Source organism: Cicer arietinum, chromosome 4 (genome assembly GCF_000331145.2).
Source record: "Cicer arietinum cultivar CDC Frontier isolate Library 1 chromosome 4, Cicar.CDCFrontier_v2.0, whole genome shotgun sequence".
NCBI classification, from domain to species: domain Eukaryota; kingdom Viridiplantae; phylum Streptophyta; class Magnoliopsida; order Fabales; family Fabaceae; genus Cicer; species Cicer arietinum.
The window spans coordinates 8,099,080-8,120,957 of record NC_021163.2 but is presented as its reverse complement, the minus strand read 5'-3'; the positions used below and the strand labels follow the sequence as shown (position 1 = coordinate 8,120,957).

At 35.1% G+C, this 21,878-nt stretch overlaps 1 protein-coding gene across 3 annotated transcripts in view; it reads left to right on the top strand.

Annotated features, from left to right (window-relative positions):
• The first annotated feature begins 1,832 nt into the window (after positions 1-1,832).
• Positions 1,833-21,878, top strand: part of LOC101505211 (piezo-type mechanosensitive ion channel homolog) — a 34,823-nt gene continuing 14,777 nt past the window's right edge. The window contains exons 1-10 of one of the 3 annotated variants that reach the window (XM_004496008.4): positions 1,833-2,416; positions 2,991-3,071; positions 4,898-5,054; positions 5,162-5,319; positions 7,193-7,349; positions 7,457-7,643; positions 9,435-9,550; positions 10,159-10,243; positions 17,307-17,522; positions 17,607-17,784. In XM_004496008.4, coding sequence (XP_004496065.1) covers positions 2,368-2,416; positions 2,991-3,071; positions 4,898-5,054; positions 5,162-5,319; positions 7,193-7,349; positions 7,457-7,643; positions 9,435-9,550; positions 10,159-10,243; positions 17,307-17,522; positions 17,607-17,784 — 1,384 coding nt within the window. In that variant the 5' untranslated portion in view covers positions 1,833-2,367. Of the gene's footprint in view, positions 2,417-2,990; positions 3,072-4,897; positions 5,055-5,161; positions 5,324-7,192; positions 7,350-7,456; positions 7,644-9,434; positions 9,551-10,093; positions 10,244-17,306; positions 17,523-17,606; positions 17,785-21,878 lie in introns of those variants that run through there. The other 2 variants (XM_027333955.2, XM_012714596.3) reach the window with 2 other exon arrangements.

The following is a 21,878-nucleotide window of genomic DNA, read 5'->3' as shown; positions in this document are numbered from 1 at the left end:
TCTTTCCAATTTTTTTATATTCTCTTGTACTAAATAATACTACAAATCTACTATATTTCTCTCATCTTTCTCTCTTCTCGTACTTTTTCTCACTTATTTCTCTCTTTTCAATTTCTTCCAACAGCCAAACATACCCTCAATGTGGTATAATTTACTCACAAAAATATCTTTTGCAGGTTACAATTTTATTTCTAAACTTAACTTTCAAGTAACTATTTCTCTTTTATTATGATTCCGATCAACCATTTATTTTGAGTTAAAAAAATAAAATATCAACCATTTCTTCCCATTAGCCAAATTCATAACCAATCATATGCACCTCTTTAATTTATTTAGTAAAAGAAAAAATTGTACTTCTTTATGTTCTTAGTTTAATATTTTAATGGATTGCAATTACAAATGGTAGTGATATAAATATTTTCAATCGCAAGGATAATGGCTTTTTACCGTGAGCATATTTTAATGCAATTAGAAAAGGGAGACGGGTACAAGAGTGTCTCCGTTAACGTTAGTATTAATATATAAAAAAATATTAATTATAAGTATAGTTTGTATAGTTAAAAATCAATTAGCATGCATAAATTTGAAGAAAAATCATGCATATAAATTTGAAGAAAAATCATGCATATAATTATATGCATGATTTTTCTAGAGCAGTTATTATTCTTTATAAATAATAGGCAAAAAGAAAACAATAATAAATAAAATTGAAGATAGAGAAAGAAAATTGTGGGGAAAGAGATAGCAAAAGAATTAATATAGATAACTTTAGTTTTAAATGTAACATTAAAAATGAAAGAAAATAAGAGGAAAAGGATAAGAAATTAATAAAAAATGAAAATTTAATAAACAGAAGAGAATTGAAAAAGGAATAGAAAATGATTAGAAAGAAAAAAGTAAAAAAGATTAAAGAATAGAAAAAAATAAAAAGTAACAAAATATATAAAAAAAAAGTAAAAGAGATACGAGAATAGAAAGTGATAATTTTATTTTTTGTAAGTAAAATGACATGTTTAGTCTTTAGAAATTGTATGCGTTATAAAATTAGAGTGAAGTAATAAAGGGTTTGTGCTAGACATTAGATTTTATAGATACAATATAGTTATAGAATAAAAAAGGCGAATGACACCAAAATAAACAAACTTAGGTTTTATGTGATGTAAAATCACACTCACCCAATTTTGTATACAAAGTTATGAAGAAGTATACAAATGACAAAATTGCTATCAATTTGTAAGGGATATTATTTTGTATATACAACTCAATTACTTTGATATAATTTGTTTTTTTAAACTAAAATTGGCGTTTGAAATTTAAAACGTTTGAGCTTTGATCGAATAATACCGAAAACACAACTACATAAAATTACAGTTATAAATACACACAACCCAACTATTTTATAACATATATAAAGACAACACACTATTTACTTCTAATTATACTTTTTATAATATTTTAAAGTTAAAATAAACCGAGAGTTGGAGATTGGCTATCATAACTAAAAAATTGAATGTAAGGGAACAATCTTCTCAAATACCCGATCAACTTAAAATATATAAAATACAATAAAATAACTAAGGATACACTTTAATAAAAAAGAAACATATAGAAAGTAAAAATTAATAATATTCCAAAACACATGGGATACTAACATATGTATTTTTCTCAAGATTGAAACTTAAAGTGATATATGAGGAATTTAAGTCCAAATTAAAATGGCCCAAAAAACTACCTTACCCCGCCATCAAAGGTGCCAGATGAGCCGGCTTCTGGCGCAAACGACGTGGTTCAAATAAAATCTCATTTTATTTTAATTTTTTATTAAAAGCAAAATCCTTCATTGGACAAACGTAGATCCAGACAAACGTAACATCTAGAGTCACGTGTCGTTTTCTCCAATACTTGTCTAAAAATCAAAATATAACAAAATAGTAGTAATACGATCCAAAACAATCTTGAAGTAATTATGGAAATTTTTGACTCGATTAACATTTTTCTAAAACAACTCCGTGCAAGTTTAGAAAACCATTTAATTTGTTTACATATTTAATTAATTTTTGTTGGCTTTCTCTATCTTCAGGTTTAGAAAATATTGGTCAACGAAATTCTTTTCGCATTTTATTTAATTTATTTCCGAAGGAGGGGCACAAACTGAAAAACTGCAGAGCGAAGAAACAAAAAGTTGTGAAAACCAACATTTCGGTTTTCGCAAGTTGATGGTAGTTTCCGGCGACTTCATTCTATCTGCGCCGGAAAGTACTTTCTTCGGGATTCAATCAACTCATTTCACCTAAAATTGATTGAATCTCTCTCACGAACTATTTGATTTGAATCTCGATGTGATCGCCTCGTGTTCCTACCGATCCAATGGGAAAATTTCTAGCCGGTTTCGTGCTTCCTTCGCTGCTTCTAACAGGTACGATACATTGCAATTTCTCTTTTCTCAACGAAGTAAGAGTGAGCTTAGTAGGTTGAATTGAATGATTCAATGTTTTTTTGTTATCTTATTATATACTGTGTACTCAACTAACATTAATATACTTTCCTTAATGCATTATTAGTTGCTCATAATTACTGACTGATAATTTGATTTTATATATTTTTATTAGTTTCAAACTTAAGGAATTCAAACCATCATTAAAACTAGATTTCCTGTCAAAATTTTGGATTGATAAAAATAGAATCATCATAAAAACATCGAAGTTAGTGATTGATTTTGAAGTGAGAGTTAGCAGGTAGTAGCTATCATTGAGTATAACTTATATTTAGTTTAATGTGTGATTTTATTTACGAGAGTCTGAACATTTAAGTGGCGTTGTATGATTAGACTAGCTAAACAATGAACAGAAGGGTGTCGATCATTTTTTTGATATTGCTCTCAATTATCTTTGTGATATTTATGTATGCTTTCTTTATGTAGACACATGTATGGATATTACTTCATTGTTGCAGAATGTTGCTAATTTTTTTCCACTCTGTTTTCTTTGCAGCTTCTTTGATCAACTGGAGTTTGTTCTCTCTTATTGATTTGATAGCCTTTCTTCTAATATTGTACAATCTATCACATTTAGGTAAGCTGCTTAGTTCTTTCTGTTTGCTAATAGTAAGTTTTTTCTCCTGTTTTGTTTAAAACATTGGACTATGTTAGGGTTCAAGAGTTGAGAGAGAGACTGAGTGTTTGAGATTTATGAATTGTAGATTGTGCATTAAATGTCGTTGATTCAGGTTCAATACATCATATATCGAGAGCTAACAGAATAAACTAACTGAGTTAGCGAGACTAAATACCATTACATAAGGTCTATTGATAGAGAAACTACTACTCCCTTTTATCTTCCAATAAGCCCAAGGTGGGTTGGAAGCTGACGAAGCTCAACCACATTGAGCTTGTCGAAGAGGAAATCTGGATGGTGGCAAGTTTGAGCCCAACCACTGGTCCTGAGCTGGAATGTAGACAATAACAAGCTTTCACGAGCAAAGATCCAGCTCCATGTCCTTTGTGTGTGCATGCATAACTAGATTGTGAGCCAAAGAAGCGACAATTTGATTTTCATAAAGCGCTGTACCAATGGAGATGGGATCGCCAACTTCAGATAGTAACTTTTGAATCCTAAGAATATTTGCAGTGGCCTGAACTAGACTTTAATATTATGCCTTTGTGGTAGTAGAACGTGCCACCACCGTTTGTATTCAAGATCACCATGAAATGAAATCCGGGTCACAAAGTGTATGAAGGGAGAAAGGATGATATGGACAAAGACTGCCAGATAAAGTTCCCTCGAGACGCCATAAAACCCTTTCTACAACAACCAAATGGATCAAAGGGAAAAGACATAATTTGACACACTTTATTAACCACACATCTGATTTCTATTGAAATTAAGCAACATAGATGAATCTGAAAAAATGTTGACCTTTGTTAATCCCAACAAATTCCTCTCTATTTCCAATTTAGAAAGTAGGCACACATTTTCTCCTAGAGTTCATACAAATGAACACTGCAATTAACTATCGAAAAAATGTAGCTAGAGAGCAAAGATTGAAGCCGTAAAAGGAGCATGTGATCTTGTTGTTCCCATGCAAGATAGGTCTTGTTACTTGACCAAGATCAGAATATTGTTCAAACAAAAACAATGGAGATACTATTGGGAAAACTATGTCATTGAAGACAATGAACCTTGATTACCGGCTTGATTGTTGGCTCTGAAGTAGAAAATTATGATCATCAAGCTTTTCTGTGATGGTATGAGAAAAATTCACTGAAGTAGAGGAGGAAATATAGGATTGGTCCTAAGAAAATTGTGTTTAGCGGCAGAGTTAGTGATTGCTTCTATTTGAAGAAGGGCTTGGTAGTTCTCGTTATGAATGGTTATTATGTGCTTGGCTGTTAAAAGTAAAACTTAAAGCTTTATCCTTGAGTTAATAATTATGCTAGGATTATTCATATGAATTGATATTTCTTCATCACATTTGTTGGTATGTTGTGTTTAACTCATTCGTGCTGCCCTTGATTTGTATATTTCATTAAGAGCCACACATTGAATGAGGTAAGGCCTAAAAATGTGTTGGGCAGTTCTCACCATACAAACCGATTTTGTCGAGGTTGAGTTAGACCTAATCCAAATATTAATATGGTATTAGAGCCTATTCAAAATCTGTTTGGCCACCTGCTATCAGGTCACTGCTATCGAGCCACTCAAATCACGCTCCAAATGTCTAATTCTGGGCGTGAGCGAGGTGTGTTAAGAGTTTCGCATTGGGTGAAATTTGGCCTGGAAATATGTTTATATTTGGTGGACAGTACTCACGTTACAAGTCAGTTTTGTAAGGGTTGGGTTAGATCCAACTCAAATTCTAATATATTTCATCACCACTCATGTTATTTTTCTTGTTGTAGGATTTCATTTCCGGAGGAGGTTGCTGTTACTGTGGCCAATTGTTATATTCTCTATAGCTGCAATACTTTTTCAAGTGACTTATCTGGTACTATGTGCTGTTAAGCCAATATCATGGATACCAGATGCTTGCTGGGCAAAACTGATCGGGTTTATGACGTGAGATTGTTATTTTCATTTTATTGTTTTGTTAAGTTTATTTATTAATTTTTTATTTTTTATGTAACAATGTACTGATTTGTGTTTTTTTGGGTGTCCTCTTGCAGAGTTCAGTCTTGGAAATCTCCTTATGTAATTTATTTCTTGGTTATACAATTGCTAGCACTTGTTGTTGGTTTACTTGATATATATGGGAAGAGACATTTTCTCAATACCTGGCAAGATTCATATTGGGGTCAATTCATATCAGTTTTCGCACATTTAGGTTTGTAAGTAGTTTATTTTAACCCTCTCGTTTGTTTTCTCTCTTCTTTTTTGATTTCTACGTTTGAGTTTTTTACTACATGGTATTTGCAAATTTACGATATGAATGTCTGGTTTTTGCATGATTGTCTTTGTTAGGATATAAAATAATATTTCGAATTGTAATATCTTGATATTATGTCGAATTATCTGGTTTATCTCCTATGATTAGTTTCTAATCTTAGGGTGTCTTGGATTTTTTTCCAGGGTTAGTTTTCATATTTCTTAGTTATTATAACAATTTGTTTCCCAATTTCTTAGTTTATTCAGGATTAGGATTCTAGTATTGTATCCCTATATATGAATTAGTTTTTCGTTTTTTTATCAAGTCAGTATCCATTTATTATAAAAAATATTCAAAGTTCTTATCATTTCTCTCTTCTTTCTATCTAAGACTCATAACTTCAACATGGTATATAAAGTCTGATTTGATCCTCAGTGACCTGTCTTGTCACCATTCCACCGCTGAGTTTCCTAATCTTTGGGAATGTACTAATAGTTATAATCAAAATTTATTTTACCAACCCTCTTCTCTTTCTTCTATGTTTCAACTTTCAACCGGTTTCTGCCTTCTTTTTGCTGTGTCCACTGCAACTGCAGTCACTTTTACCAGCAACCTTTCTGGCACCTCACCATGACGTTCTCCTTCTTGAGAAGATTGGCCGGTCCTTGAAAGCTCACCGCCGACAACCTCTCCACACGCCCATACATGCAACTGCAAGTTCCTACACGCATATCACGTCACCATCGCGCCTGACCACTACTCTGACAGCTCTTCAAGGTGAAGTGGTCACCTTCCTATGGCAGTCCTAGCCCAACATTTTATCCTAGATACATTTGCCTTGTCATTGTCCCAACCAAAATCGGTTGTTAGACTTAAGATTTAGTTCCATGTTTAAAATTTACAATTCTTGGTATTATTGGTTTAAAGCTTCCCAATGTGGCTATGAGATAGGTGGACCTTGCTTTGTTTGATTGCTTGCCGTGAAATTTCTCTCAGACTAATGATTATTTAAGCTATCTGGCTATGCTATCTTTCTTGCAATTCTCTCTGAGTTCTTCAGCATCCCTTAAATGCCTTCCCAATCATTATCTTTACTTGCATTGAAATACATTTTTTTCTTGTAACAAACTAAAATTTAGTAAGCGTACTTGAGGTTGAGTGTTAGAATATAAAATAATCTCATAATATTTTGATACTACCTACGTCTCATTATAAATGTCTTATTTGAATTGTCCACAGTTCTTAAGAAAATGATTAGTTGTGTTGATTTCAATAATACAATGAGCTTCATTTACTCACATACCCTTAATAGGTAGTGGAGTAATTAGATGAGTTTAGTTACAATAAATAAGAGTATATTAGTGGAAACAATTAATTAATAGTTCATTGGCAATATAAAGAGACAAATAATATGAGAATATAAGATATGCAATACATAGAATATAAGCCTCTCATGAATAAATTTCTGCAAATTAAGAATCATGTTAGAGTAGAGGAACAATTAAAGTGGTGTTAGAGAAGAATCATGTTTTTAACGAAAAGCAACTGTAATCCGATTTTCTTTTCCAGCTCACATGAGAAAAATCAAAGACTAATTGAAACCATTGGATTAAAAGAAAATAGACGGTTAAGATGTGGAGTAAGTCTTTAAACTTACTCCAGGAGTCCATTCATCCCCTCTCATGTATATATATCATTCCTTATTATTGACGAAAAAAAAAATAACCATTCCTTATTTTTCTCTGTACTTCTTCCACCCCCACTCTAATTTTTTAATAGTGTTGCTTGATGCGAATAATATCATTCTTTTCTCTGTTTTTATGTACTGAAGGCTCTCATCTTCGGGTGACATCTTGCTTGCTGTTGCCTGCCTTTCAGCTAGTTGTTGGAATTAGCCATCCTTCGTGGGCCTCACTACCTTTTTTCGTTGGTAGCTGTGTTGGTCTCGTGGATTGGTCTTTAACAAGCAACTTTCTTGGGCTTTTCAGGTGATTTTATGTGATTATTTCCTTCATGTTCGATTGTAACCTCTTTAGATGGTATTTGACACCCTTTAATGTCCTGTGGGCTTATGTCTGTGTATATGGTTCTTAAGGTGGTGGAAGCTTCTTCAGCTGTATGCCGGTTTTAATATTTTCCTGCTTTACATATATCAACTTCCTGTGGAATATCCAAGTATGATTCGTTGGATGGCTGATTTAATTGGTCTTTACAAAATATCTGCAAATACTGAGTGGCCCAAAATTTGTTCCAGCCTTTCTCTCATACTTTACTATATAATGGTAAGTATCTGTTTTATAATTCTTTGGTTCAAACTGAATATCATTGGAAGAGGTTACTTAAATACGTGTTGGACTAATGGGCTTTCACATTTTAATATTAGGTACTGCAGGTTGAGTGTTACATAAACCTATGTACTTGTGCTATATTTGTTTCTTAATTTATTAGGGCCTAACGTGTAGAGTGTATGAAAGATTGACAAGTTGTCTATGTTGTTGAGAATTCTCTCTTTTTGTGCATTGATGACCTTAAAGGTTTTAAGATTCTATTTCTTCCTGTAATTTAACTAACATAAAACTAGCAGAGATGATAATGGCGTGGACATAGTGAAGTTCTAGTATTCAATGATAATTTGTCATGGACATTTTACTTGTAATGCGAATTTTGTGTTTCCCTTTGAAATAGGCTATAGTTGGTTTTCTTTTAACCTTACATTTTCTATTAAAAATTAAAAAGGTGACTAGCAAATTTTATATTGTTTGCTTGTTGTTATTTCCATTCACTGTGCACAAAAATGGGCATTACATTGAAACAACTCAAACCCTCTTACTTGATGGTCATTAATAGCCTAGTCCTTTTTTGTTTTAAGGGTGATGTTGTTCTTACTACCTGCTACCTTATTAATTAACCATATACCTTTCTCTGTTCTAGCTAACCAAGTACTTCACTCTTTATTGTCTCCAAACTACCTGTATTCCTGCAGCTTCGCGTGTCTTAGATTGATTAGCTACCATTTATATTTAGTTATGTGGCCAAACTGCTAGATATATGTGGTTCAGAATCTTTATGGTAATCAGCTTATATCTATGTTAGAGGGTTTTATTTTTTGTAAATGCATAGAGCTTGGCAAATTTTGCTTAAGATTATGATAATAATAATCAGACAAAAGCAAAAGAAAATGAAACTGCACTTATTATTTGATTGAACCGAAAATTACAGGCAAACTCATCTTTTCATAGATCTTAGACTTTGTGCTAGCCCTACCTCAAGCCCAATAATTAGCTCAAGCGTGAGGATTGCTCAAGTCTTATATGAACAACTTTGGTCATATCTCTAGTTGATGTGGGATCTCAATACACCCCCTTATGCCTAAAGCTGAACATCTAGAGTGTAAACAAATATGTGGGGCCTGATAACAAATTAAGGATTGGCTTTGATACCATCTTAGTATTTGGACTACGCCTAACTTAACCTCAAAAGCTAGCCCAGAGTGTGACGATTTTGAGGATTTCCGAAATCTTCTACAGACAACTACTTTGGCCATATCTATAGCCCATGTGAGATCTCTAGACATACATTCATAGACTAATGTACTGAGAACAATGTCCTAAGCTTAGGCCGAAAGATACAGCATACCAAGCAAAAGAACTATTAACAGTATGAAAAATAAAAATAAAAACCACACTAAAACAGTAATATGCATTCAGCAAGGTAAGAAACAACCCAAGCATCTCTATAATGATATAATTGCTTACATGGTTGTTGTTTTTCCCTCGTTTTTTTGGGTTTTCGTAGACAGCAAGACACCATATCATCTGCTTTTTTACAGCTTTCTTTCTACTCTTATTTCGTGAAATAAACGTCTGTCACCCAGTACTCTCGGTAAGAAGAGTTATACAAATTAATGTCATTCTTCTTTCAACATGGAGAACAATCAATATCTGTCTATTCTATGCAAAGTAATAAGTGACTGAAGCTCTCTTCTTTTTATTCCGTTAGTTCTCTTCATTTGTGCACCAAAATTTTGCTGGTTCCAACACTTTTTTTATAATTATTTCTTTGTTGTGATGTAGATATCTTTCATTAAATCTGATTTGGAGGAAATGGGTTGTATTATTTCCGGGACAGATTGTAGCTTAACCCAGCAACTTCTTCCCTCTAAGCATTCATTTTTCATTCGTGAATCAAGGTAAGCAAATGAAAATAAGTATTGTTTAGCCCACAGATTTTATCTTTCAAGGGTTTAGCACCTGCAAAACACTACCTTGTTTTCACTTCATTTCATGTTTTCAAGAATTTGTGAAGGAAATGGTAAAAAACAATCTTTTGTTGTTTTTGTCATTTCTTTTGCAAGTCTTGAAAGTGCAATGTAAGGTAGAAATAAGGTAATTTTTGTAATTATTAGTGCAAACATATCAACTGTAAATGACAATAATTAAAAGCATAACAAAACACATCCTTAGTAAGTAGCTAACCCTAATGTATATTGAATCATATGCTATGTGATATGACTCTACTGTTTTGAAGTATTCAATGTAAGGATTAATTTAACTCACTGTCTGGTTGTATCACATTGTTGATTATTGTCAAGATGTTCTTCTTTAAGGTGGATGATGTTTCAGAGCCGAGGTTAAAAAAATATGGATACTGATATAACTAATGAGTTAATTTTGCTTACTTGAATCAGATTATCTTTTTTACTTTGCATGTGCTGCTTCACTTTTGTTACCAGATTATTTTTTGGGGAATATGGAATGTGGCTCTAAATCCTGCTGCGTGCCTGAATTTAATGTGCAGATCTGGTGTGAGGCACACAAATGTTTTACTCAGAGGAGCTGTTTTTCGAACCTTTAGTATCAACTTTTTCACGTATGGTTTCCCGGTATATATTCCTGAAACATATTAGTATATTATAATCTGCTTTCTGTTATGAATGATAAATGATAATAGAAGCTATGCTCCTTTTGTCATAGTCATTTAGTGGTGTACGTTGCGGATTATATATATTAGTTTTAGGAGAATTTAATTTTTTTGAAAAGCTTTCTCAGTAAGGTTTTGAATTTTTTATTATAAGCTGTTTTGAACTCAAAACAAGTTAATCCAAATGAGTACAAAACCAAATAACAAGCAGGTGTTTAATTTTTGACTTTTTGTGGTTAATTACAATCTGCACCCAACATGTATTCTCTAAAAACATTTTCAGATTTGGAAGTAATCACCTAGATGATTGATTGATTAATTAATAAATGTATGGTTTAAACTATTAACCATCCTCTTAACATTGTTTACCGTTTGTACTATGAATTGTTCCTAAAATGGATTTTTTTTTTAAGAATCCTAATGGCAATCTTCTTCTTTTTCCTTTAGAACTGGTCTCTATTCATTCCAGAAAATATTTTGGTAGACCACTTATTAATAAACATTATAATAGGAGACCCATACCACTTCTAACACATTTCTTCATCATAAGTGTGTGGAAATCAATTGATGTTTTAAATCCCTATGTTTTTAGAATGATGATTTAAGATGTATAATTGTGTTACAATATGGTTGTATTTGATGCATTGCACTGCAGGCATATGCTTAAAAAATGAGTCAATAATAAAAATTTATTGTCAGATAGACCTTGAAATTTTTAGTAGCAGATACAAAACAGTTTTCAGCATTAACATACCCATCATAGGAAAGCATAATAGAACATTGGGCTTGAAACATGATTAGCAATCACCTTTTGTTGAGCCTACAAGTTATACCGTATAGGCCCGTTGAATGGGAATAAGCTTTGAACGTGGACAAATAGCTTATTGAACTGAATGGGAAGGCGGAAGCCCTAGATTACCATTTTGTGGTTACAGGTAGAATTAAGCATAATAGTATTATTGTTTTTTCATGTGAAAATCAATGTGACGTATTTGGAATGACATTCTTCGCTCAAAATGATAGATCATCACTTATCCACAAGGTGTGCATGTTGAAATTAGATCTGTATTCCAATTAACTTTGAAATAGAAAATTCCATAATAAAGAAGTTTATCTTTTCCTAAGCAAGCAAGCTTAAGCAAATTGTAGGCTCCCTTTCAAATTATCAACTCCATTAATTATTTGTTTACCAAATTACCCTTAATTGTGAGCGTACTAGTTTTAGTATTAATTAGCTGTTATTATAAGCATGTGTAGCATGCCTTACATGGTACAAGAATTAGTTAGAGGATCTGCTATATCAGCAGCTTGTGTAGCGTGTCTTCCAAGGCACAAGAGTTAGTTACAGGAGCTGCCACATCAGCCTAAACTGATTGTAACAGTCTCTATGTTCATTATCAGTGGGTGTAGGTTAGCACCACTGTGAGTGCAGGATAATGATATAAATTCTCTTGTAACCTGATCTTCAAGATCTACAATTCATATCAAGAAAAACAGAAAAGATTAGAAAATATTAGAAAATTCTCTAGAGATATCTTATAATATCTCTTATTATTATTATTATGATTTATTCCTGATTTATGATTGAGTCTATGTTTCTCTTTAAATAGAGATTAGTATTGAGTCTTTTGTAATCAAGTCAGCATTAAGCTATTATCAATTAAATTCAAACCCTGATTATTTTCTCTCCTCCTTTTCTCTAAAATCCCACAATTTCAACATGGTATCTAGAGCCTATTTCGACCCTCCTTGAACGATCCTGCCTCTATTCCGATGCTGAGTTCCCACCAATTAGGGAATATAATCATAGTTTCTCTTTTCTTACATTCCAACATTTCGTGGGATTTTTTTCCGATAAACCGTGTCCCAATTCTGATTTACCCATTCTTTGTAGCTTTTCGTTTATTTTTCAGCAGACCAGTCACAGCACTGCTCGCCGCGCAAAAAAAAAAAAGTTTCTCCGCCGTATCCTTTATCCGTTCCGATCACTGGCGGGTATATCCTTAGTCTATTTAAACACATAAGCTCTCTGGCTGAAACCCTAAAAACCCTTTTTTTTCACACATCAAAACCCTAATGTTCGACCTGTCAACTTTTGCCCCCAAAAACACACACCGCTCCATCTCTCCAATTTTTCTCCGTCCAATTATTTCTTTGTTCTTCATCCGCGGTTTTCTAATATTAAAATGACAAGAAGCATTTGACCTTGTTATACTCTCAACTAGCTTTTCTGTGCAACATGGCTTAATAAATACCCCAAATCAAGGTTCAAGAGTTGAGGAAATACTACAACCTTCAATTTATAACATCTTCTTTAGAGAAGAAAGCTGCAGTGGCCAAGTTAAAAGCAAGACTTAATCAGGATTTACTGTGCATTTCTATGGACGATGACTCAGTAGCCTCTGATCAAGACAGCTTAGAGAAAGGACAAGATAATGAACAGAACCCTCAAATCCGACTTGCTTATGACATTGCTGCCTCCTATGTCCAATTGCAAACAAAGAACCTCTTATCCCTTGCTTCTAAGTCACAGCAAAGTGATAATGAAGATTCCAATGAAGGAAGAGAGGACGCTACACAACAGGAGACATAAGGCACTTCACCGTGAGCTTATAAATCAGAGGTTGCAGCTTATATGGCGGCATTACTAGTGCTGTTTTGATGAGAGATGCAAATGGTAGGTCAAAGTGTTTTGGTTTTGTCAATTTCGAAAATCCAGACAATGCTGCTTATACTGTGGAGGCATTGAATGGGTGTCCTGATTCTGATTCTGAGCATAGTGGGTATCCTGATTCTGGGAATAGTGGTTGCACAGATTGTGGTGTCCTTGGGAAGTGGACTGTGGGATCGGGTTTTTGGTGGAGGAAACTCTCCAGCCTTTGTCGTGGCAGCTGTTGCAGCCCTTATGAGTGGACTCTTAGCTGACAGGTTTGGAAGATTTGCAATTCAATTGATGCAATTCTTCTTGGTGCACGATTATTCTCTCTTCGATGGTTCCAGATCTGCCCTTACTCTCCAATTGTGATCAACGAAAATATGTGTCATTGTTCAAACAACCACTATCTCTCCTGTTTTGGACACATTTTCTTATTCCGTTGATTGATCATGACTTCGTTTCGTTAGAGTCGCGTTGCTTCTTCTACGGTTTTTGTCATGCAATTTCGTTATTATTAATAGATTATAATAGTGGCTTATATTTCCACCGACGATCATTTTGGTGGTGTCCCTTTTTCCACATATGAATTATATTAGTGATGACTTCTTCTGTTGGTGGTTATTCTAATGGTGTCTTTTATTTTCATGACTTACTTTATCTTGGCAATTTGTCCCTGATGCACTGGCCTTGCCTTTCTCTCCTTGAAGCACGCCTCTCTCTCCTTGAAGCAGATTCAAGTTGAAATATTTTGAGTCTCCATTATTATTGGTTTGAAGCTTCTAAATGCATTTTTTTAGAAGAACGAAGCTTGTTTCGTTCAATTGCCTGCCATGAATTTCTCTCAGGCTGATGATCAATCAGACTATCTAGCTAGTCTATATTTATAGCAATTCTCTCCGACTTCACATGCATCCCTGAGTTGCCTTTCCATCTTTTTAATTATTTTGTGGAGCAAAACATTGTTTTCTTGTAGCAAGCTAAAGCTTACTAGCTTTAGTAAGCTTTAGCTTGAGGGGGAGTGTTAGAATATTAGAAAATATTTTATAATATTTTTTTATTATATTAGAGTATCTTGAGTTATTTCCTAGGATCAATTTATAATCATAGAGATATCTTATAATATCTCTCATTATTATTATGATTTATTCCTGATTTAGGATTGAGTCTACGTTTCTCTATAAATAGAGATTAGTATTGAGTCTTTTGTAATCAAGTCAACATTAAGCTATTATCAATAATATTCAAACCCTTATTATTTTCTCTCGTCATTTTCTCTAAAATCCCACAATTTCAAGAGTATTGTTTAGCTGTTATTGTAAGCATGAGTAGCATGCCTTACATGGTACAAGAATTAGTTAGAGGATCTGCTATATCAGCAGCTTGTGTAGCGTGTCTTCCAAGGCACAAGAGTTAGTTACATGAGCTGCCACATCAGCCTAAACTGATTGTAACAGTCTCTATGTTCATTATCAGTGGGTGTAGGTTAGCACCACTGTGAGTGCAGGATAATGATATAAATTCTCTTGTAACCTGATCTTCAAGATCTACAATTCATATCAAGAAAAACAGAAAAGTTCTCTCTACCTTTTTCTCTTGTTTTTCTAACTCTAATAATATGGTATCATAGAGCTACTTGATCCATGGAATTACTCCTCCTTCCCCTTCACACCTCCTCTGTCGTTCACGAGGGAGCCAGTTCAGGCTACTCCATTACAGTCACATCCTTTTTCTCCTGTGTGTTCTTCCTTGATGTCGTTTCAATTGAATATTTTTGGAAAATTAGATTGAAAGAAATTTCTTGTATGGTGTTGACATGTTGATCCTATGATCAACATGAACAATCTTCACAACTTTATCTTTCTACCTAAAGTTCCTGCACAATTTTTCACGCTTTCAAATCAAGCTTTTGGAATCCTGCATATATCGTGTTTGGCTCAATAAAGATCAATGGCTTCTATCTCCTCCATCCTCCAACTCTACAGCAACAATGCTTGTTTTAGGTGTCCCTTCTCATGCATCACTAATTGTTGCTCTAGCAGTGCAAACCTCTAATGCTCCTTCCCTAATAACAAGCTTTGCGATTCCCTCCTCCTCTCTTGATTTTGCTCCATCATATTCCATGCCTTTCCCCCCCCCCACTTCTTCTATTCGTTGTCCCTTGCCCTCTCTCTCCCCCATGCAAACTAGGCCCAAGTATGGCATACCGTTACCTAGCAAGTGGGTGTTCGTATAAAAGAAAATGCAAATGGCAGTGTCAACAAGTACAAGGCTCATTTGGTGGCCAATGGTTTTCATCAAATGCATGGTTTGGACTTCAATGAAACCTTCTCTCTTGTTATTAAACCAGTCACTACTAGTCTCATTCTCACCCTTGCTCTCATTCACAACTGGGCACTACAACAACTTGACATTAACAATGCCTTCCTCAATGGACTCCATGACAAGGAGGTGTACATGGAACTACCCCAAGGCTTTATTTCCAGTGATTCTTCCTTGGTCTTCCGTTTTCACAAGGCACTCTATGGCCTCAAGTAGGCATCAAGAAGTGGGTTGAGACACTTATAAGCACTAGGTTGAGAGACTTAAAAGCACTCCCCTGACATTTTGGCTTCTTCAATAGAAAGTCTGATCCATCGTTTTTCTCATACAAGTGCATCAATGCCGTTGTTTATATGCTGATTTATGTTGTTGACATCATCATCACTGGTAATTCCACCTATCTCATTCAACAAATAACTCAAAAATTGCATCACGTCTTTGTACTCAATAGTGTTGTTAAATATCAGCCACGGCAGATTGCGATGACATTTTTTGACAACTGCCATGGCATTTTATGGCGCCTTAAAATAGCGGTTTTTGGCTTTTCACCATATTCTGCTATCTGCAATGGATAACACTAGCTCTCAAACAAGTGGGTGATTGGATTATTTTCTCGGGCTTGAAGTTAAGAAACAACCCAATTGCTCTTTGCTACTCACTAAATCCAAGTATATCCATGACTTGCCAAGATTGACATAATTAAAGCCAATTCCATGCCCACCCCCCAATGGTCTCCAATATTAAGATCTCCAAAATTGACTCAACTCTTGTGTCAAATCCTTCTCTTTACAGGTATGTGGTTGGTGCCTTACAGTATGCCATTATAACGTAGCCTTACAAAACCGACTTGTACTTGGCCTTACAGGTATAGGGTAAACTAATTTTAGTATTGCTTAGTATTGGGTCTAGCTCATCCTTACAAAACCGACTTGTAAGGTGAAAATATTTCTCTTTATAAACTATTTTCAGACTATATATCTTAGGGGTGGGTAAACTAATTTTAGTATTGCTTAGTCGTAATTAACAACTTGTGTAGTGTGCCTTACAAGTGACAAGAAACCTCATTATTAGGTTTTTATATTGGGCCTAACTCATCCTAACAAAACCGACTTGTAAGGTGAAACGTGTCTTTCTTTACAAACTATTGTCAGACCATATCACTTTTCTATGCGGGACTTGGGTTTTTATCTTACGCTCAACACTATTGAGTTTGGTATGTGGATGTTGTTGGAAACCACACTAACAGATGTAAATGGTGGGTGGTCCAAATTGACTGACTTTGATACCATATTAGGTTTATACATTGAGACTAACTCATCATTACAAAACTGGCTTGTAAGGTGAAGAATTCCACTATCTCTTTTCTATGCGGGACTTGGGTTTTTCCCAATACACATCAACTACTTTTGTAGCGTGCCTTACACGGCACAAGAGTTACTTAGAGGAGCTGCCACATCAATCTAAACTGATTGTAATTGTCTCAGTGTTTTTTATCAGTTGAGGTGTAGGTTAGCACCACTGTGAATATGAGATAGTGATCATATAGATTGTCTTGTAACTTGATCTTCAAGATCAAGAATTCATATCAAGAAATACATTAAAGTTTTCTCTACCCTTTTCTCTGGTTTTTCTCACTCTAATACTAATTATTTTATATCTTTTATGTAACTAGCAATAAATACTACGATGAGAAGATAAATTAATTTTTCTCCTAAAGGTTAACTTGGAAAAACAATATCATTGTGTCAAAATTTAGTGTATGTTTTTCTTATTCCTTGATTGTGCAATATCCTAGGCTAATTGTTAGTAGTCCTAGTCAATACAATTTTCTAGACATGGAATGTAATTATTGCAGCATTATTATAAATAGAAGATGTGTGGTTAGACACACATATATTACTCACATTTTACAAATTGTTTCACAAATTTAGCACTATCACCAACTGTCTTGATTTCTGTAATTTAGTCAACAGAGTCTCTTATATTTAATAATTTAAAGACATGTAGTATTTGTTTATAAATTTTCCAAATATTTATTTTTATTTTGCAGGTTTCATTGTTTGCTCTTTCCTTTTGGAGCTTCCATTTCGCAAGCTTATGTGCATTTGGGCTACTTGCTTACGTTGGTTACATTATCTATGCCTTTCCTTCCTTATTTCGTTTGCACCGACTGAATGGCTTGCTTCTTGTCTTCATTCTCTTGTGGGCAGTCAGCACCTATATATTTAATGTGGCATTTACATTTCTGAATTGGAAACTTGGACGGGTAATTATGTCTTTCATTGCTGCTATTTTTACCACAGACAAGTGTTGACTTGAATACTTGTAAATAGTTTATACTTGTTACCAGGACATGAAAATCTGGGAGATGGTGGGTCTGTGGCACTATCCAATACCTGGGTTTTTTTTGCTTGCCCAATTTTGTCTTGGAATTTTGGTTGCATTGGGCAATCTTGTGAGCAATTCTGTTTTCCTCTGCTTGTCTGATGAGGGTGGGCAGACTTCAAATGACCATTCCTCGGCAAAAGGTAATCAGTTACATTCTTGTCATACCTGTTTCTTGGAAAACTCACAGCTCTCTTTAATTATCAGTTTATGTACAATCACTTAACCTTTTATTTGTGACTGTATATGGCCATATATTTAAGAGCTCAGAGTTCATCGATTGGTTAATTGTCTGTTTAGACACATTAAATAGAAAAGAAAAGCGAAAAAGGAGACAAAAAAGTAAACACCTCCCTGCATTTACTAGGAACTCTCAAAATACAGGAATTACAATAACAGCATAATGATTTATCACAATCCTTGTAATTATAAGATGCTGTGACTCATAATATTTGGGATTGATTTCCACCAATATGACTGAATGTGTGTATATACCATATCTGCATGTATGTCCATTTTGTTTTTTCTTGCTAAATTAACTCCTCTAAAAATCATTTATGGTGGTCAGATTATTATGTAATATATTATAATATTTATAGGAAGATTTGTCAATTTTCTCTGGTAGCAAGCATATGTTCAATCGATGCTACACTGCATTTTTTTTTCTTTTTTATGTTTTCTTTTCTCTTATATCATTGTTGTTTCCTTCAAAAAAATCATTGTGATTTCTTACCATTTTTAACTGTTGAATAAGAGAAAATGAGAGAGACATATGGTGAAACCGTGTGTCTGAACTACACAACGGAGTCTGTTTTATATAGGCTCAAGGCAATAAATACAAAAATAAATATGGGAGATATTATCCCTATTTACATGATATGTAATAAATATAAATATATTTTCAACACTCCCCCTCAAGCTGGAGCATATAAATCATATGCACCAAGCTTGTTACATATATAACTGATTCGAGGACCTCTCAGAGACTTAGTGAATACATCTGCCAATTGATCATTGGAATTAACAAAACTAGTGGTGATGTCGCCTGATTCGATCTTCTCCCTTACAAAGTGACAATCTATCTCAATATGCTTGGTCCTCTCATGAAAAACTGGATTAGAGGCAATGTGCAATGCTGCTTGATTATCACATATTAATGTCATTTGTGTTGCCTCTTCAAATTAAAGCTCTTTGAGTAACTGTTTCAACCAAATGAGCTCACAAGTCACTAATGCCATAGCCCTGTATTCAGCTTCAGCGCTAGATCTTGCAACTACACTTTGTTTCTTACTCTTCCAAGATATTAAGTTTCCTCCAACAAGTACACAATACCCAGAAGTGGATCGCATATCAATGGGTGAGCCTACCCAATCGGCATCTGAATAACCAACTATCTGAGTATGTCCTCTGTTTTCATAAATTAGACCCTTTCCTGGAGCACCTTTAATGTATTTCAAGATTCGTATCACAGCATCCCAGTGTTCTTGACAAGGAGAATTTAAGAATTGACTTACCACACTGACTGCAAAAGAAATGTCTGGACGGGTGACTGTGAGGTAGTTTAATTTACCAACCAATCTTCTGTATCTCCCTGAATCTAAAAATGGCTCCCCATGATTAGGTAGAAGTTTGACGTTTGGATCCATAGGAGTGTCAACCGGTTTGGCATTCAACAAACCTGTCTCTTCAAGAATATCCATAGCATATTTTCTTTGTGAAATTACTAAGCCGTCCTTAGATTGGGCTACCTCAATACCCAAGAAGTAGCGGAGCTTGCCAAGATCTTTAGTTTGAAACTGATGAGATAAATGTTGTTTCAATTGGAGTATGCCCTGTTGATCACTACCAGTTATGACAATATCATCTACATAGACAATCAAGTAAATGCACCCTTGGGTTGAGTGACGATAAAAAAGAGAATGATCAGCTTCACTTCGAATCATGCCAAATTGTTGCACTACTGTGCTAAATCTACCAAACCAAGCTCGAGGAGACTGTTTAAGACCATAGAGAGACCTCTGAAGTCGACAAACCATGGTAGAGGACTCCCCCTGAGCAACAAACCCAGGTGGTTGCTCCATATACACTTCTTCTTCAAGGTCACCATGCAAAAAAGCATTTTTAATGTCAAGTTGATGTAGAGACCAATGTCTGATGGCTGCAATAGAGAGGAGTAGTCTAACAGAGGCCATCTTAGCCACAGGGGAGAAAGTATCACTGTAATCGAGGCCAAAAACTTGAGTGTACCCTTTTGCTACCAAACGAGCTTTAAAACGATCAATCTTACCATCAGGACCAACTTTCACCGTATAAAGCCAACGACATCCTACTAAAGACTTTCCCGACGGTAAAGGAACCAATTCCCATGTACCACTACTCTGAAGTGCACACATCTCGTCAATCATTGCTTGTCTCCACTCTGGGTGAGATAAAGCTTCACCTGGAGATTTAGGAATAGAAACAGAAGACAGGGAAGACAAACAAGTATAATGCAAAGGAGAAAGACGATGGTAACTCAAGCCAATGTAATGAGGGGATGGGTTACGAGTAGGACGTATACCTTTACGAATAGCAATAGGAATATCAAGGGTCGGATCCGATAAAGAAGGAGGTGGCGGTGAAGGAGCGTCTGGAGTGACCTCGGTATCAAGAACAGGTGTAGGGACATGTACAACCGATGGTGGTTGACGACGACGATATGTCTGAAGAGGTTGTACAGTTGGAGGATCAACAAGAGGAGTCTCAAGTGGGACAGTGGGAGGGGCCACAGGAGGTGTCTCAGGTGGGGCATACGTAATAGGCTCTAATGGTAAAAGAGAAGGTGAAATAGACTTTGGTAGGTCCAGAGGAATAGTTGCAGACAAAGGATCAGGAAGCGACTCATAGTATGTAACAGACTCAAAAAATGTGACATCAACCGATATGAGATATCGTCGAAGAGTAGGAGAATAACAACGATAACCTTTTTGGGACCGATGATAACCCAGAAAGACACATTTTAATGATCGAGCTGAAAGTTTGTCAAGACCAGGAGTGAGATTGTGGACAAAACATGTAGATCCGAAGACCCGAGGAGGAAGTGAGTGAAGAGGGGTACCAGGAAAGAGGATCGAGTGAGGGACTTTGTTATCAAGAGCAGACGAAGGCATGCGATTTATAAGATAGCACGCCGTTAGAACAGCATCGCCCCAAAAGCGAGATGGTACATTACCATGAAGAAGGAGAGTACGAGTGGTTTCAATAAGGTGCCGATTTTTGCGTTCGGCTACCCCATTTTGTTGAGGTGTATGAGCACAAGATGTTTGATGAAGAATGCCGTTAGAGGTCATAAAATTTTGAAATTGATGGGACAAATATTCACGGGCATTATCACTGCGCAAAGTGCGAATGGATACACCAAATTGAGTTTTAATTTCCTTATAAAATTGTTCAAAAATAGAAAATAATTCAGACCTATTTTTCATTAAAAATAACCACGTACAACGGGAAAAATCATCGATAAAGGTAACAAAATATCTAGACTCAAGTGTGGAAATAGTACGAGAGGGACCCCAAACATCTGAGTGAACTAAAGCAAATGGGGAGGAAGCTCGTTTATTAGCTCGATCAGTGAAATGACTACGAGTGTGTTTCCCTAATTGACACGACTCACAATTTAAGCTAGATATTTTGGTTAGATTAGGTACTAATTGTTGAAGTTTGGGAAGACTCGGATGACCTAACTGAGCATGTATAGTAAGAGGAGAATATGTGGTAGGGCACGCTGTTGATGGGTTTGAGAGATAATAAAGACCATTAGACTCACATCCGACACCAATTTGTCGTCCTGATATTCGGTCTTGCAAAGTAACATTGCAATTAGTAAATGTGACAACACAGTCATGAGAACGAGTCAATCGACTGATAGAAATTAAATTAAATGGGCATCCAGGCACATAAAGGACAGATTTAACTAACAGAGTAGGGAGGATTTGGACAGTGCCAATCCCTTGAGACTGTGTTTGGGAACCATTGGCTGAGACTATCCTAGGTAAATAACCAGATGTTGAGAGGGGAGAAAAGAGTCTTATTACCAGTAATGTGATCAGATGCACCAGAATCGAGAATCCATGGGCTATGAGAAAGTGAGATGCAAACAAGTGACTTACCACTTTGTGCAGTTGAAACAACGGAACTCGAGTTTTGACAATACTCTAACCACCAAAGAAAATCTTCATAAGTAGCCATAATCAATAAG